General features: G+C 41.5%; 1 protein-coding gene across 4 annotated transcripts in view; it reads left to right on the top strand.

Annotated features, from left to right (window-relative positions):
• gcgrb (glucagon receptor b) overlaps window positions 1–15,400 on the top strand; it is a 36,923-nt gene extending 21,523 nt beyond the window's left edge. The window contains exons 2-14 of one of the 4 annotated variants that reach the window (XM_030065420.1): window positions 4,293–4,440; window positions 4,953–5,049; window positions 5,933–6,040; window positions 6,836–6,924; window positions 7,246–7,352; window positions 8,247–8,412; window positions 9,575–9,734; window positions 10,556–10,616; window positions 10,957–11,026; window positions 13,019–13,107; window positions 13,476–13,620; window positions 14,233–14,274; window positions 14,664–15,400. In XM_030065420.1, the coding sequence (XP_029921280.1) occupies window positions 4,387–4,440; window positions 4,953–5,049; window positions 5,933–6,040; window positions 6,836–6,924; window positions 7,246–7,352; window positions 8,247–8,412; window positions 9,575–9,734; window positions 10,556–10,616; window positions 10,957–11,026; window positions 13,019–13,107; window positions 13,476–13,620; window positions 14,233–14,274; window positions 14,664–15,092 (1,617 nt within the window). In that variant the 5' untranslated portion in view covers window positions 4,293–4,386 and the 3' untranslated portion in view covers window positions 15,093–15,400. Of the gene's footprint in view, window positions 1–4,025; window positions 4,441–4,952; window positions 5,050–5,932; window positions 6,041–6,835; window positions 6,925–7,245; window positions 7,353–8,246; window positions 8,413–9,574; window positions 9,735–10,555; window positions 10,617–10,956; window positions 11,027–13,018; window positions 13,108–13,475; window positions 13,621–14,232; window positions 14,275–14,663 lie in introns of those variants that run through there. The other 3 variants (XM_030065402.1, XM_030065412.1, XM_030065392.1) reach the window with 3 other exon arrangements.
• Window positions 15,401–18,384: the final 2,984 nt, after the last annotated feature.

Raw genomic sequence — 18,384 nt, 5'->3', positions numbered from 1 at the left:
GTTAAACATTCACAGATATGAAAATCAAGGCCACCCAGAGGCTGCTATGGCCTCTCTTATGAATGCTCCATGTATTAAGCAGTAAGCCAGTTAGAGGAAGTAATTATTTTAGCCTGTATTGTATCTTCATTGCCTTTATCCAGAGAGAGAGAGGAAAAGGCCAAAGGGCGGGGACATTAAAGGATATCAGTGTTTAATCACTGTCTGTTTAAGCAAATCATCTCCCTCAGGATGCATAATGTTTACACACACACACACACACACACACACACATAGAAACACACATATAGGTCTGAATTCATCATGCTACCAGTAAGGAATTAGGGAGCTTCAATACTGAGTGTTAAGTAAATCCAGCACTGGCTATTTGCAACAGTGATATTGCCAGCCGTACTGTAGTTTCTTAAAAAAAAATACCATTAATGTGTGAATAAAGGATTTTTTTTTTTTTAAAGAATAAAAAAAAGGGAGGAGGTTTCCAGGCTGACAGTTCCTGTGTGAGGAAAGTCACTATTGGCTGTGCCATAAGTTGCTAGATGACATCATCTAATTTGCACACCAGGTTGAACTGCATTATTAACAAATGTATTGTTAGGTGTTCTAATATCACATTATCGCTAAATTGCATTAATGTGGGAGCAGATATTCTGCCAAAAATCAGAAAACGTCACTAGATTTGTCGCTAGTTGCTTTTGAAGAATAAAGTCGCCAAGGGGGTCTGAGAGCTTAAATCCAGCAATGAAGTTGCTAAGTTGGCAACACAGGCTTTAGAGGGAGACACTGAAGGCTTAATTATCATTAACTGGCATTTCTAGGTAGTTATATTGTGAAATTCTTACTGGAGATTACCAAAAGTCTCCCAGTTTGCCTCTTTGTGTTTTCATGTAGCAGGTGGCTTTTATTGGATATTGTACAAGTTGGTATTCACTCACTAATGAATAAAGTCTCTCTATTGGCATTTTCTTCTCCATCTCCACCTTGTTTGTTTACAGTGACGGTGTCATGTCGGCTCTCCTATGACAGTCTTTGCAGTGAGTGGCTGGTTGATAAGAAAAAAAGTGGTTGGAATCTTTTTCTGGAAAAATTCCACTTTCAGTTTTCAGATTCTAAAAGGACTGGCACTGTGAAGTAGTGGTCGCTGTGCAGCCACAAAGCAGCCACTTCCCATCGGATTCCATGTTTAAAAAAAAAAAAAAAAAAAGATGGTGGCTGTTAGACAATGAGAAGCTTTTTTGTTCGCATCCTTATTCTTTAACTTACAACCAAAACTGAAGTTGGACGGCATGTCTGAAAGAGGATTCAATTTGTGATCTATTGCCAAATGTACCTGGACTCTCACTGCCATGAATATCTTCCCTTTCATTATCCTGCCTTCTTCCACTTCTGAAAATACAATAGAGTATCCTCATTCCACTGCATGCTGGCACACAGTGTGTGTGTGTGTGTGTGTGTGTGTGTGTGCGTGTCTGTCTATGTATCAGTGTCTGCATAAAATCAATAAGACTATCAGTTTGAGATACTACTGTGATTACGCCCTGTCCTCTGGTCAATACCGTGGTTAAATAACAACAGACACAGAGACGCAGGCAGCCTAGTTGCACGTGCATGCACGTGCGCGTGCACACACACACACACACACACACACATGCACGGGCACACTACATTAAACAGGCTCAGATCAAAGAGAGGTGAAACATGAATGTCACTGACTGTGAGATATCCACTATGTAAAAACATGACTCCCATTCTCTCATACTGACAGCTGCATTAAAGTTTAGCTTGTCATGAGTTTGTGTTGAGGTTAGGAGACATCTGAAGACACATCTCATATTTTTGTTTTTTGTTGTTTTTTTTTTTCAGTTTTAGGACAAAATTTCTTATGTTTTTGAGGTAAAGTCTGATGAATTTCTAGTGGCATTTTCCTCCAGAATGATTGCATAGTGTGAAAAGAAACACATTTCTATTGATAACTCTACAGGAAACTGACTCTGTTAGTTTGGAGCATGGTATTGTTTTTGAGAACTGGTTGAGATGCTCACTACAAAAAAATGGGACTCCAGTTAAACTACAGTATATGGGGCCGCAAAGTTACACTGAAACACTCCCATAAATGTCCAATTTGGATTCATAACATGAAGTCTTTAAGCCATTAGTCTTGCTGTTGTGTCTCTTTTGCTTCCCGCTCTTTGCTCCGTGCTCCATATCCATTGTATTGTATGTAGCCTGCATGAGGTCAGTCAAAAAATCAAAATAGTTCTCATCAATTTCAAAAACTGGAATGTAGACATCTGCCTGATGTAGTTCAACTGGAGCCTGACATTTTTCAAGAGGTAAGTTTCTCGATACTAACATATGGTAGAGAAGTCAGAAATACAGCCTAACTAAATACCCTTTAAAGCTCAACATGAGATTGATATTTATATCTTTTACCAATGAACTCAGCATTGTTTATTATCATAACAGCAGCACAGGTTCATCTCTCTGAGTGTGTACTAAACATGAAGCAGATTACATGGAAATCTGTCCAAACCTGTGATTCTCTCTCTCTCTCCCTCTCTCTCTCTCTCTCCTCTGCCTGCAGCTCAGTAGATAAGAGCTGGTTTGATCATAAAGAGGAAGCATTATTACTGTAACACCACAAGATAAAATGTCTGTTGGCGTTGTAAGAGTAAGACAATTATTGTAACAGGAGCAGTTCACCTCGCTACGGTTTGCACTGCAGTCAGATGAAACGGGGTGATTCATTTCCTTGATAACACATCAGCCTATCAGTGTTTGGCTTACATCTCCGGTAATTGCACACAACACACACACACACACACACACACACACACACACACACCCCACATACACACAACTGGAGATGCTCCTCAGCAGAAGATACTGGAACAGAATGGAATTTGAAACGTTTTAGCCAAAAATGTTTCCATGGTCAAGGTGTTTTTTGCAGAAACGTTTCAGATTTCGTTCCGTTCTCCGACTTCGCTGCCGAAGATGATTGATATCAGCTGACACTCCAGGAAGTGCATTTGCCATGAAAACACACACAAACACACACAGCATACAAGGGCACGCGATATTTCTACTCACAACATCTGCTGACATAGTCAGTGAATGACAGCTGCTATCACACACACAGGCACCCACATACACACAAATGTAGGTACTCAAGGGAATTTCTCATCAGGAATTTTTACGACAGACTCCAATGAGGTACTCCGTGTGAGGGAAGATGCAGACACATAGGCAAGCACACACCTGTGGTGCTTGGGAAGTGAGACTCTTGTTACTGTGAGGAAATCTCCTAAGTTCCTGTCTATGTCAACATCACTTTTCACTAAACTGCTTACTCTTTCTCCCCAAAGGCATCATTATATTCTCTTCCCAGACCCAATTCCTCTTTATCCAGCTCTGACACTCCCTTATCTGGTTTACTAAGACCAATGCTACAGTGCTGCAGTTCCCATCTGCTTTTCCTACACCACGCCAACCCTCATGAACACAGAGAAGGACTCATATTGTGGTTGTATTTTGCATGGTGACTACGAGTCTGCATCATTTATGTCCGTAGTTTGTTTTTAGAAATGACAACATTTGAATACCCCATACCTGCAGTGTTTAAATAAACAAATGAAGGAAAAATTGTCCTGCATGGCAGTAGTTCTCAAACCCAGAGATATTTACAGCACCCACTTCACTGACAAGAAGCCTTTTGGTGAGGATAAACAAAAGTAAATGAAAATAAATAATGCAGATCCATCAGTCCATCTCATGACAGATTTTTTTTTTCTTTGCTTGGGCTCATAAATCCCCAACACAGCAAGAAAACACATATGCTCTGTAAATCCCATCAAAACATATTTCAGTTTATGCTGAGGACGTATTGGTGTCTCTGGCTTTGCTTTCATTTTTAATGATTTTCCTCTGTTTTCATTGTCTTCACTTTTACGTTTCAACCTTTTATTTTTCCTGATCTTCATTTGTTTGATTTTCAAAATCAAAACTCACTCACAACAAAACAGTTAAAAACATGGCAGCCAAGATGTTTGTAACCATATGCAGTATATAAACAGTAACCACATTTTAGAAACTTTTTGAGTTTCCCCTGCACTACCCCAAACAAGAGAGAAAACTTTCTCTCCAACTCTTCAGTTTATGAAATCATTCAGAACCAACCGGACAAACTTAAAACATATTGTCAGCTTTTTTTTTTCTTTTTTCTTGACTCTCTTTAAGCCCACCACACCCACCGTCTGTTTCTCCACTAACAAGCATCTCCATATTGCACGTAGGCCACAGGGTGAGATAGGGCCAAGTCCCCCTCATGAGTTGGACCCCTTCTGCACTCCCATCCCCACCGACCCCCATCCTCCCAGCATCAGTGGGATGTCCCAGGTGTTTCTCCTCTTGGCCTTGCTCATGCTCTGCGGCTACACACAGGTACAGTAAGGCTTCCTCTCTCTGTCTCTATCTGTCGCGCACAGACACTGATTGGTAGGCAATAAACAGTTACCTATGTCTCTCATTTCCCAACCAAATGCCAGCTGACTCATGATTAGTTCTAATGACCATTTAGGACCTGCCACCTGGCTTATTATACCATGACAATAAGAGGAGGATTGTCTATTGACATTATTCTCTCCACATCTTTCATCCAATAACCTCTCTCTTAAATACTGCTGTATCGTTAATTGCTATCTATAAATCAAAAACATTATTTGTTTATATTTGTGTTCATAAATATGCATGATGATGATAATGATGATGATGATGATGATGATGATGATGATAATGGTGGTGAAAATGATGGTAATTATGATGAGGGTGTCGATTGTGAGAAGTGGGAGGTGGTGGTGGTGACGTTAATTAAATAAATGGGTGTGCTATGTGTTATGAGTTTTCCCATTCACTCAAGCCAGAGACTGAAGCCAAGGAGTTCTGTCTTTCTCCAGGTCTCCTCGACTAACTCCCTGGAGCTTGTGAAGGAACAGTGGGGCAGCTACAAGAACCAGTGCCTGGACCACCTCAGCACCACACCCCCCGCCGCTGGTGATCCTTCCTCTTCTCAAATGCCCCTTTTCCACTGAAAAACTCAAGGGTTAAGGTTCCAGGGTCTTGCTCCTGGAAGAGGGCTCTGAGAGCAAAGCGATTACACCAGGCTTTTGTGTGTTTGTGTTTCCACCATGCCTGGAGAAATGCAAATTATATGCAAATAATGGACAGATGTCTATTCATTCTGAGTGTGGCTGACACTAGCAAAACAGTAAACATGGACGATGTTGAAGCCATTATGTTCATGATTAGTTACCACTGTGTCGCTGTGATGTTGCATTTGGTTTTTGGAGAAGGGACGAAAGGTGAAAAATGAGGTTAGAAATGCTAGAAAAGGAAGAGCTGGCAACAGGAAACCATGGTTTGTATACATTTTGACTTGATGCACCGACTTGACACTGCAGTGCAGACAGCTTCAGCCATCACAACGCACTGCCCTGTCACACGGATGCAGTTAGGACAAGGTGTGACATGATTTGCAGTCCCAAACGGTTGTGAAGATTGTGTTTTTTTTTCTCTCTAAATTACTATAGTTAAAAGATCTTTTGACAGAAAGATCTCTTTAAAATTTGTCTGTGGCAGCTTTTTTTTTTTTTTTTTTTTTTTTTAAATGGTACTTGTAGCCAAGCAGGAGAGTGCTACTGTGGTTGTAGGGACTGCTTTGGGAGCCAGGAACTCAAGCCCCAGAAAATAGAACTGGTTCCTCCAGTGGAAACAGGGGGGTAAGGGTTCCTGTGCTCCTGGGACAAACCCAGTGGTGGAAAAGGGGTAAATATGAGATCAGCAATAGGAAGCCACATGTTCAGCATCTAAATAGGGTGCCTGTGATAGAATGAACCAAGTCTGGCCTAAGCCCTGAACACAGGATTTTTCCCTGCAGGGCTGGTGTGCAACCGGACCTTTGACCAGTATGCCTGCTGGCCTGATGGACTCCCAGGAACCACTGTCAATGTCTCCTGCCCGTGGTTCCTACCATGGTACCGTAAAGGTCTGTCTGAGAGAGCGAGAGAGAGAGAGAGAGAGAGAGAGAGAGAGAGAGAGAGCGAGAGAGAGAGAGAGAGAGAGCTGGAGGTATTGCAGAGAAAAAGAAAACCCTGTTTTTACTGAAAGCTACCATCCTATGGAGTGAGAGTCAGTGAATAGAAAAATGAAGCAATGAAGCATCATACTCCATCATATGTCCTTGCTGCTCAGTGGCTTGAAAACACCTTGCAATCTGCAGAATGAACGCACTGTTGAGTAAAATTTATGAATAGCATTTACAGTACGGTAATCACCCTCTGTGCACACAACGTTCACTGAAGTGTGTGGGATTAATAGGGTGTGAAGGTCAAAGATTAGTGAGCTGTTACTCTACTGCCACACAAGAAGCGATGTCAAGATCCCATTTTGCATCTCCAGGAATAAAGCACCTGCCATATCATTAATTAATAGTGAATATTAACACTTTAGAGTCATTTGCCTACTGTGCAGGCATGGTGCCTCAGTATTTAGCACTGTCACTTTGCAGAGAGAAGGACCAGGGTTTGATCTCTTTCTACGTGCAGTTTTCTGTCAAACCTTACATACATGCAAGCCAGGTTGAGTAGGAGACTCTAAAATGCCCACAAGTGTGAATGTGAGCATGTTGGTGTTAGCCCTGTGATGGACCAGTGACCTGTCCACACCTGTTCAACTCTGATATGAAGTCTTGATATGAAATTTTACAGTTTGTGCGTCTTGTGTGTCTGTGTTGTATTATATGTGCACATCTTTGTATGTGTGTTTGTGCTGATGTGCACAGTCCAGCAGGGTGTGGTGTACAGGTTCTGTGGTACAGATGGCCGCTGGGCACAGAAGAATACCAGCGAATGTGAGGATGACCCTGGCCAGGTGAGGTGTGTGTACACTGTGTGTGCATGGGTGTGTATAAGACTCTGCGTGCGCTTGCATGTGTGGGTTAAGCATAAGTAGAAATTTCTTTTCAATTTTGTGACGGGAGCTCTGCCGATCTACACTACACAACCCACAATAAATTAGCCATAGAGATTATCAGAATTGTGTCAAACATATCAGAATCTACCATCTGTTTAAATGATCTTTGAAATTATTTGCACAGTTTCAGACAGGTGTGATTTATGTATTTGTCTGCAGTCTTACCTAAGAAACAGCAAGAAATAAATTGTCTTTCTCTCTCTCGTGCTGTCCCTGCAGCAGCAGTATGGCCGCATCCTCAGTCAGTTCCGGGCCATGTACACCGTGGGCTACTCACTCTCCCTGGGAGCTCTCATCCTGGCCCTGGGAATACTCATCAGCTTCAGGTAGAACATGCACAGGAAGGAAGGAGGGGGGAAGGAAGGAAAGCATGAAGGATGGTGGGGAGGGAGGAAGGAGGGGGGCAAAGGAAGAAAGGACGGGGGGTGGAGTGTGGGAGGAACAAGGAAAGAAGGAAGGAAAAAGTAAGGGAGAGAACTAACAAGAAAAGAAGGGAGGAAGAAAGGAAGAACGGAGGGTATGAAGCAAGGAAGTAGGAGGAAAGAAGGAAAAAAGGATGGAAGGAAGGCATGAGGACAAAAGAAGAGGAAGGAAGAGGGGAGAGAGGGAAGGAAGGAAGGAAGGAAGGAAAGCAGAAAAGCAGGAACGCATGGAGGAAGGAGGGGAAGGAGGAGGGAAGGGGGGCAAAGGAAGAAAGGAAGGGGGTAGAGAGTGGGAGCAACAAGGAAAGAAGAAAGGAAGAAAGGAAGGGAGGGAACCAACAAGAAAAGAGGGAAGGAAGAAAGGAAGGGGGAGGGTATGAATCAAGGAGGTAGGAGGAAAGAAGGAAAGAAAGATGGAAGGAAGGCATGAAGAGAGAAGGGGGGAGGGAAAGAAGGAAAGAAGGGTGGAAGGAGGTAGGAAGCAAGGAAAGAAGGAAGGAGAAGAGGAAAGAAAAAAGATAGAGGAATATGGGAAAGAAAGAAAGAAAGGGATCGTCATCATAAGCTTTTTTCACAGGGATAATACACTCCTTTCCAGTCATGTCCTTGGTACATTCAGTAAATACACCACAATAACACAGGACAATAGAGGCGCTATACTGCAGTGATGTAGTGTGGCTCCAGTTAATGCAGGTAGTATAGAGACACCGAGTCCCTGATGCTCCCCTCCTCCTCCTCCTTCTCCTCCTTCTCCTCCTTCTCCTCCTTCTCCTTCTCCTCCTCCTCCTCCTCCTGCAGGAAGCTCCACTGCATGAGGAACAACATCCACATGAACCTGTTTGCATCCTTCATCCTGAGAGCCGTGTCGATTCTGGTGAAAGACGCCCTGCTGGACATGCTGGCCCTCGCCCTGGACCCCCGGAGCAGCGCTGACCACCACACAGAAACATGGGTTAACATGCCGGTCAGAGCACACAAACACACACACACAGAGTTACATATACAGCATATATCAGGCTTGTGAACCAATTAAAAATATTAACCAATTAATTTACCATGCTTAATTGCAGTTGAGCTGAAGCTTGAGTCCACAACTATTTATACATGGATGGATATGATATTTAAATTCAAAATATATAAAGTAACAGTTCTAACTTGTTCAAGCAGGGGTTATTTTTGTCATGTTTCCCTCTGTTTCACCAATGGCTGTGTTCAAGGCTTGACACTTTAATCTTTTGCATCACACAACCATAAATTATGTCCCAATGATGTCAAACAGAAGAAGAGTGTAGTATCATTTATTTCTGTCAAAAATACAAGCATGTTTTTAATATTTATTTAATTATTTGATTATTGTTTAATGATTATTTGATACATTTCCAGCAAAAAATATCAAGTGCAATCGAAAAGCTAGCTGTTGTTTTAAATGATAGGATGTCTTCCACAAGCTTCTGTTGTTCAGTTTCACACACAATGGATCTTTTCTATGTTATATCCTTGGTTGTGACTAGAAGGTGACTCACAGCTAACACTCCTTGTCACCAGAAGAACCACGGAACTTACTGTGCTGTACCTGTGTGAGCTGACTGTGATTGACATCACTATCATCTAACAGAGAACATCCCAACATTTCCTGTGTCAATCACAGTCACGTTTGCTTAGAGGAGAATGGCAGCACACGCACTCCCGTTGTACTGTGATCAAAAATGAGTGGTCAAGGGAAGTGAAAAGAAAAGTATATATGTATGTCTGTGTGTGTGTGTGTGTGTGTGTGTGTGTGTGTGTGTGAACAAATCTTAGCACTTGGGAACTAATAAGCTGGCACTGGTTTGCTGCTGACTGTGAGGTTGACAGCAGGGCAGAGATGAGGAAAAAGGTCAAAGGGCAACGAGTTGAACTTTGGCTCAGTGTGTGCGAGCTGACATGCTGTATCTGACCCTTAATTAACCTTGTGTGTGGGGGTGTGTATGAATGCACATATCTCTCTTTGTGTGTGCGTTTGTGTGTGTGTGTCTGTGTGTGTCAGAGGAGAAGACAGACCTGTATCACAGACTTTTGTATGATTGGATAGTGTGTTACTCTCTTTGATTGCTCCTCTATCCGCCTCCTCCTGTGTTTCATCTCAGGCTGTGATTTGGTGTCGTGGCGCCGTGGTGATGATGCAGTACAGTGTAATGGCCAACAATTACTGGCTGCTGGTGGAGGGCATCTACCTGCACAGCCTGCTAGTTATCACCGTATTCAGCGAGAAGAAGTACTTCTACATTTACTTGGCCATCGGCTGGGGTAACTGTCACATTAACTATTGCACAGTGACTGACAATGGCCAAGTATTATACAAGCATCATTATAGGCATACACTGCTAATTAGAGCACAGACACATCAAAATCATCTGTTTTCCTCAGTAGGTTGTCTCTTTGTCTTTTCACTATGCTGAGTGACAGTAGGTGATGAGCATTGTCTCATTAAAAAAAAATCCTGGGTTATCTTGGTGTGATGGAATTGTTAAATTAGAATGGCTTTTCAGCATGAGCTTTTCAAGACTGCTAATTATATATCTTTTTTTTTTTTTTTTTTTTAAATTTGTGGAATAATGATTTTAAATGATGTCCGGCATAGCATTTTAGGAGACAAATTTTACACAAAATATTCTTCACAATCAACATTCTGTTTGAAGCTGCACACTGACCACTACAGCCTGGCTACTGCAGCTATACTGAGTGAAAGATACATTTCCATATTTCTTAAATATGGAAATGTACAGGCCATATGATAAAAACCACTACAAACCTTTCTAGTATATCAAGGCTGTCTGTGACTAAAAAGTTAGACTAATTGTTTTGGATAATGGCTGTCGCCTGCTATCATGGTGATAGCCATTATTCAGAACATGGTCTGAGTGAAAGAAGGAGTATGGTGCACCAAGAGAATGATTTACCAGGGAAACACAGTTTTGGGTCTCAATGTTCTCAAAGAAACCAAAAGTTAATAGGTAAGTTGACCAATCTCCCAAAAGCCATTCCTGTAACTGTACGTGTTGGAAAGGTTTACTTTGTTTGTAGACTCATCAAATGTCAGTGTCATATTTTCACTCTCTCATTCTCAGGTGCACCACTGATATTCGTGTTGCCATGGGTTACAGTGAAATATCTTTACGAGAACGAGGAGTAAGTTTGATCTCTTGCTATAGCTCATATTTATGCCTCCTGAAGGGAAAATGGCCATAGTCTGAATTTCATGGCCTTTCCCATTTAATTTCTTTAAAGCCACATTCAGATATAAGTTAATGGAAATTTGATGAGTCTTTGGTGAAAGCACTGGGCTATTCAGCTGAAAGGATAAGAATCAGTGATAAGGGCAATAAATCACAGACAGTTAAATTCTCGTGCCCAAACTGCCCAGCTGCAAAAGTTATTGGTTTTGGGACCTTGAGTGAAAAGGAATGATTAAATAAATTATACTGAACTGCTACTGTGTGTGTGTGTGTGTGTGTGTGTGTGTGTGTAGGTGTTGGGAGAGGAATACTAACATGGGATACTGGTGGATCATCCGTTCCCCTATATTGTTTGCTTATCTGGTGAGTCAGTCTCTCTCTCTCTCTCTCTCTCTCTCTCTCTCTCTCTGCAGATGCACACACACACACACACACACACACACACACACACACACACACACACAGTAGTAGTAGTAGTAGTAGTACTAGTATTTTTATTTATTCATCACACACAACACAACAAGTACAAACAGTATATACAATACACTTTCTGTTATACAATAAATATAACCTGTCTGGATAATATACTGTAAACAAAGTAATTAGGAGTCAACCTTTGAGTTGTGTGCCTGTGTGTACCACACTGAGCATGGGGGGACGAAAGAAGAGCAAAGAATTGCCCGAGAATTTGAGAGCCAAAATTGCTGAAAAGCATGGACAATCTCAAGGCTACAAGTCCATGTCCAGAGATGTTAATGTTCCTGTGTCCACTCTGTGCAACATCATCGAGAAGTTTACAGCCCATGGCACTGTAGCTGACCTCCCTGGACGTGGACGGAAGAGAAAAATTTGTGAAAGATTGCAGCAAAAGATTGTTTGAAAGGTGGATAAAGAACCTCGATCAGCTTCCAAACAAATTCAAGCTGATCTGCATACACAGGATTCAACAGTGTCAGCTTGCACCTCGCATCTGTCTGAAATGGGACCAAGCGTTTGCCAAAACTTACCTGACGAAGCCAACATCCTTCTGGAAGAATGTCCTGTGGACAGATGAGACCCAAATAGAGCTTTTTCGTAAAGCACATGATTGTTGAGTTTACAGAAAACCAAATGAGGCCTTCAAAGAAAAGAACACGGTCCCTATGGTCAAACATGGTGGAGGTTCACAGATATTTTGGGGTTGCTTTGCTGCTTTCTGGCACCGGATGCCTTCACTGTGTGCAGGGCATCATGAAATCTCAAGAGTATCAAAGAATTTTGGAGCGCAATGTAGGGCCTAGTGTCTTAAAGCTGGGTCTCCGTCACAGGTCATGGGTCTTCCAGCCGGACAACGACCCAAAGCATACTTCAAAAAGCACCCGGAAATAATTTAAGACAAAGTGCTGGAGAGCTCTGAAGTGGCCAGCAATATGTCCAGATGTAAATCCTATGAAACACCTGTGGAGAGATCTCAAAACAGCTGCTGGGAGAAGGCACCCTTCAAATCTGAGAGCAGGTGGCAAAAGAAGAGTGGTCCAAACTTCCACTAGAGACCTAAACTCATAAACCCATTCATGGTTATAGGAGGCGAGTGATTTCACTCATTTTTTCCAAAGGGTGTGCTACCAGATATTAAGTTGAGGATGCCAATATTTTTGCCAAGTCCATTTTTGGAGTTCTTTGTGGCCATCTGACTCAACCGGTTGGGTAAAGAGAGAAAAATATTGTTTTATAAATGCCATTTCAATCTAAAATAAGATTGTTCCATATTGTTCTATAACTGGCATAAAACCTTACATAAGCCTATAACATGATCCCACAGCTTGGTAAGCTATCGTTTACATTCACAACAAAATAAGCAGATTTTCTACACACAAACACACACACACACACATGCACATACGCACACACATGCACTCACTCACACACACACACACACACACACACACACACGCGCGCGCTTTGTAAAGACAACATGCAGATGTTACCAAACTTGGAAAGCTAATAACTGGAGTGCTGTAATAATTAATGCTCTCTGTCATCTGAGCGGGTTCTGCAGTGGATCATAAGATGTGTGTGTGTGTGTGTGAGTGAGTGTGTGTGTGGCCAGGTCAGTTCCCACGAAACACAGAAAGACGAGAAAGCAAAAACTAGATAAAAAGTTAAAAGATGATAATCCAGCTTTGCCCCTTTTTGGTTGTCTTTCTCTCTCCATTCCCCTATATTGTTTGCTTATCTGGTGAGTCAGTCTCTCTCTCTCTCTCTCTCTCTCTCTCTCTCTCTCCTTTTTTCTTGTTATCTCACTGATACTCTGTAGTACATAATATATTGCTTTCACTTTCTGTAAACTCCCCTAATTTCCCCTCCCTCATTCAGATTAATTTCTTCATCTTCATCCGGATTATCAAAATCCTGATGTCTAAACTCAAGGCTCATCAGATGAGATACACTGACTACAAGTTCAGGTGAGAAAAAGCAGTTGCAGTTTATTAAAAAAAAAAAAAAAAAAAGCTATTGTCTGACTACTGCAGTTTTGATCCTTCTTCTTTCTGTTAAGTGTCATTTTGGTTGTTCAAGGATTTGTGCTTATTCTTTAGCTGGAAGCCCTGTTCATCTCTTTGGAAGAGAAAATTGGTTAAATGGCTGAAATGAAAACTTAAAATGTTGGAAGTTATCCTTGAATTTTCCATTACTACTTCCCCCTCCCATCCCCTCCTCTGAGGATTATGTTCAAGTTATTTTTATGCATGTGTATAGATAGCCTAACAGTATTTTTGTTGAAGATAAATTTAGAAACCTTTACCTTCTTCTCTATTTTTCTCTTCCTGTGCAGACTAGCCAAGTCCACACTGACTCTCATCCCGCTGCTGGGGATTCACGCCATCCTCTTCACCTTTGTCATCGACGAGTCGGTCCCAAAAGGCTCCATGCTGCGCCTCATACGCCTCTTCTGTGACCTCCTCTTCAACTCCTTCCAGGTCAGTCAGTCGGTCAGTGCTTTTTATCTCTTTTTTATCTCTTTTTTCTTTCTCCGTTTCTGAGTTCTGAATCCACTGATTTGATATGACTGAAGATTTAGAGCATTAACAGTCAGTTTATTACATCGGTGCGGTAGTTAATATCATCAGATGCCAGTACATAAATATTACAAGGACTGAATAGCAATTGCACTATCAATTGTGTTAGTTGTTATCTTAAAATAAAATGTTTCAGCTCTTTTCTATTGGGAGGAATGCATGAACTGATGTATAAATTGATTAATGGATGAGCAATTCACAGTTTATTACCTGATGCACAATGTATTTGTGTGTGTGTGTGTGTGTGTGTGTGTGTGTGTGTGTGTGTATGTGTGCGTGTGTGTGTGTGCGTGTGTGTGTGTGCGTGCGTGTGTGTGTGTCAGAATATGTACAGTGATAACATCTCCTGCCTGAAAGTGAGGAAAATTCACTCAACACTCATAATGGCAGTAAAGTCCTGAATCTTAAGTGTTGAATGCACTACAAGTTCTTGAGACAGATTTAATGTATAAAAACTCCTGCACAATCTGACGTGGCATGAATGAAATGATGGAAGTGTGTCTTGCTCTTCAGGGGCTGCTGGTTGCCATCCTGTACTGCTTCGTTAACAAAGAGGTGAGACAGATATGCTTTCATGTCAAGTAGGGCCTTCATTTCATCTCGGCTCATCTTTGCTGCAGTTCCTTCCTTTCCCTTTGTGGAGAAGATAATAACGCATTTTTCATAAGCAGCATGTTCTTTTTCCCAGTCTGTGTCCTGTTCTTTTGTATCTGTAAAAGCTTTGTTCAAGTTCGACTCCACTCTTTTGTCTGTGAGGTGGGACAGACACAACATCATCCGTTTGCCAATCACTAAACCTTTAAATGAAGTCTTTGGCAAGAGAAGTCCATCTAATGCAGTGCTCTGTGTCTTATTTAATTTTCATCCACATCTTCATATGCCTCCACATTACTCTCTCCCTCTCTCTGTCTCTCTCACTCGCTCTCTGTCTATCGACCCTGCAGGTCCAGTCAGAGATGCTGAAGAAGTGGAAGAGGTGGAAGCTGGGTAAGGACATTGACGAGGAGTACCGCCACACCCACAGCCACCCACCCACAGCCAAGAGCGGCAGCATCGCCACCGGCAATCTGCCCGATCTCCATGACGACAATGCCAGCGACCCCAGTGGTGACTCCCAAGAGACACTGCGCATCAAAGTTGACTCAGGCCTTTCCCCCTCCGCAGTGCTGGAAGAGAACCAGCAACTAGTCGTCTCCTACAGCAATGGGACGGGGAAGGGCAAGGCTGCAAAGAGCAGACACACCTTGCATTTCCCTTCTTTGCCACACCAGGGCGCTGTCAGTCACGCTAGCGCTACCACAGAGGACATCTGTCTGGAGGAGAGGGTGCAGTGTCATGCATGCCCTCTGGAAGGAGAGAAGACTAATGTGTGAGTCGAGGCCAAAGGACGACCTGCATTGAGCCTCCACCACATAAACTCTGATTGTAATTAGCATTACGTCAGAATGATGTTTATCATGCGCCAAAGTGGCTGGTGAGTCGAAGCGGGAAGACAGTGAGGAGGCGCAACCTACTGAGCGGCATTTTTAACTCGGCAACAATAATGTTTTAAACTGCCCAGCTGCAAAAGATATCGGTTTTGGGACCTTGAGCGAGAAGCACTTGTCGACTTCAGCCATCAGGAACGATTAAATAAATTACATTGAAATTCTAGTGGTGTTTCTGTGTATGTGTGTTTGTGTGTGTGTGTGTGTGTGTGTGTGTGTGTATGTATGAGTGCATGTGTGTGCATGGATGCCTACCATTCTGACGCTGATCTTGCACAGGGATTTCCATCTGTATAGCTCTTGCAGTCGTGAGCCATGCTTGCTGTTGTGTGTCTGTGCGCTACAGTGGAGGTTCAGCTGTGGTTTGCATATTACCTGCCAGTCACTGTACCTTGCAACAAACAATACTGTGGAATATAGGAAACTATGACTAAAGTTCCCATCATTCACATGCTTTCTGAAAACAAGGATAATCCCTCTCCTGTCTGCGGAGACGAGGAGGAGGCCAGGATCGGACAACTCACTGGAGATCACTGACTCTTATCACACAATGTTTGCAATGTGAAGGCATTCCCACACAAGGTTCCACAGCCGTACTTGTGTATTGGAAGCTGTGTAGGATTGGTGTTGTGACCTTCAGAAAGACCACATACCCAATGGACATGGACACACTGTGTTTATAATGTTTAAGCTATTCTGATTTTAAATGACCAAAGCCAGACAGGAACATAACAATGTATCATGCTAGGTTTTACCTCAACTGGGCACTGCAGGAGTTGAATCCATTCTTCCCTGTACAACCCTTTCCTCCCTGTTTTTCTGCACTATCACCATCTGTCCTTTACAAAGGGACATGCCAATATGAATGTATGTGGACAATAGTGATATACTGTATAGGTGAGAATCACCTTGTTTTATCCAGTGAGGAGAGTAAAGTTCTCTGCCCTCATGTAGACTTGTGAAAGTGTATTGAATGAACACAATATCAGCAAATGTCTTCTTTGGTGTTTTTTTCTTAAAATTTATTAATTGCAGAACAGAACCACCATTGTCACACTTTGTGCAAACAAAAATCTGCTGTAATCATTGTCCCTGCAGCACTTAAGTTACCCTGAATTGTTATTCTGAAAGAATGGAGGCCAACACTAAAGACAGGTTTGTTTTATACTCAGTGTATACAAAGTACAAAAGTATATAAGCTCTTTTATAAGCCAGAGGAGTTGTAACTCATAAAGACAAGATGGTGTAATTCATAATACAACATTAGTGGGGATATTTTTTGTTGAAAAGAAGCATGACATTAATAATGGAGGAACCCATTTTGCTTTTTGCTCTTTTTTTCTTATAATTGGATCAGGGCTTCACTTCCACTGCTAAGTGTCTGCTGTGCCTGGAAAATAGCGCTGCATAGAACTACGCTTGTCATTTGATGTATGCTATTTTGGTTCAGAGAGTTAACACTATTGCTATATGAAAAAGAAAAGCAGCAGGGGGTGCTACCTGGATTCAGAGAATCCACAAATCATTTTTACATGAAAATATTTGATGCAAATTAAAAACAATTCAGCAAGATTGAGATATAAGATTCAGAAAAAAAAACTAAGATCTTGCATTGTCCAATAGACTGTTTCCAAATTATGATATATTCCAATTAGATCTGAGTCATTTTCATATTTTCCATATAATCCCTTCTATTCATAATGGATTTTCTGATCAAGAATGGAGAGCAGTCTTATGCAGCCTTTGGAGTGTAAGGAAGAATGGATTGAACATTGTAAATATTGGAAAAAAAAAAAAACATGCATATTATTAAGTCAAAGGCGGGTGGGGGTAATGTTGTTTTGTGCTTTTGTTTGATGTCTAGATGATTCAAAAGATTAAAAGTGAACAATCCTAATTATCCTGAGGGAAAAAATGGTCTCGTGGAACATCTCATCCTATCTATGAAATCCTGTTTCATTATTTATAATGTTGCCATATCACAAGAGAGAGCAAAAAGTTTTATATAATTGCCAAATTGTTGTGTCTTATCATGTCTGTGTGGATCCAATTAAACCTAATTCTGTCAGCATACAAAAGTGTCAGTATATAATGTGTCACCGCTTGGGAACAAGACACTGACTCCTAACCTAGTTGTCATCTCTCCTCAGTTATGTAGGCGATGTATTGATCAGCAGATGACATATGCTTGAAATTTTTGATACATTTAGACTTTTTCCACATAATTGACAGTGCTGACCAGTCCCTTTTGAGAAAATTTACTGTTACATCTAATTGCCTCATATCTGTGTGAGTGAGTGTGTGTGTGTGTGTGTGTATGCATATTATTACAGGGGTATTCAGCATCATGTTTGACAACAAGCCAATCAATCTCACTATTAACAGTCAGCGCTCATGTGTCATTTGAAGATTGCTGCACCATGCAATGATAATGAATCATGAGCATGTTGTTGTGAGAGGGTAATCAATTCTCAGCGGATGAATAATATATTGGTCATGCACACATGCAAGGAGTGTGTGTCTGTGCTTGCATATGCATGTGTGTGTGAGAGAGATAGAGAGACTGATCAAGAAAATCTGAGAAACACACTCCTGCTCAGATTCATGTCTGGATAAACCCAGCAGAGCAGGACCGGCAGACTGATCCTAAAAAGGGGGAGGGAATAGGAATTAGACATACCTGGATATGGTTTTAGTATTGTTGTGTATTATAAGATTCAGATACACTCCAGTTGAGAAATTGCAAGAATTGACATTTTGCACTGTTGGATCTTCAGAAGGTTCTAAGTAGAGCTTCAAAATGCAAAAAGAAGAAATGGGAGTGAGACAAAAAAAAAAAAAAATTGAGTAAGCAATTTATTGCAAACAACCACTAAACTGAAATAGGCTGTTCATCAGCTGATCAAAAGTTTAAGACCACAGCCTTTAAAAGCCCAAATCTTTGCTGACAGTGTGGATACCTGACAGAAAATGACACTGAATCCACATTTTGGCGAAGATTTGGGCTTTTAAAGGCTGTGGTCTTAAACTTTTGATCAGCTGATGAGCAGCCTATTTCATTTTAGTGGTTGTTTGCAATAAATTGCTTACTCAATTTTTTTTTTTTTTTTTTTTTTTTTTGTCTCACTCCCATTTCTTCTTTTTGCATTTTGAAGCTCTACTTAGAACCTTCTGAAGA

This window comes from Myripristis murdjan, chromosome 1 (assembly GCF_902150065.1).
Source record: "Myripristis murdjan chromosome 1, fMyrMur1.1, whole genome shotgun sequence".
NCBI lineage: Eukaryota > Metazoa > Chordata > Actinopteri > Holocentriformes > Holocentridae > Myripristis > Myripristis murdjan.
The sequence above is the reverse complement of the archived record's forward strand: the minus strand, read 5'-3'. Positions and strand labels throughout refer to the sequence as shown.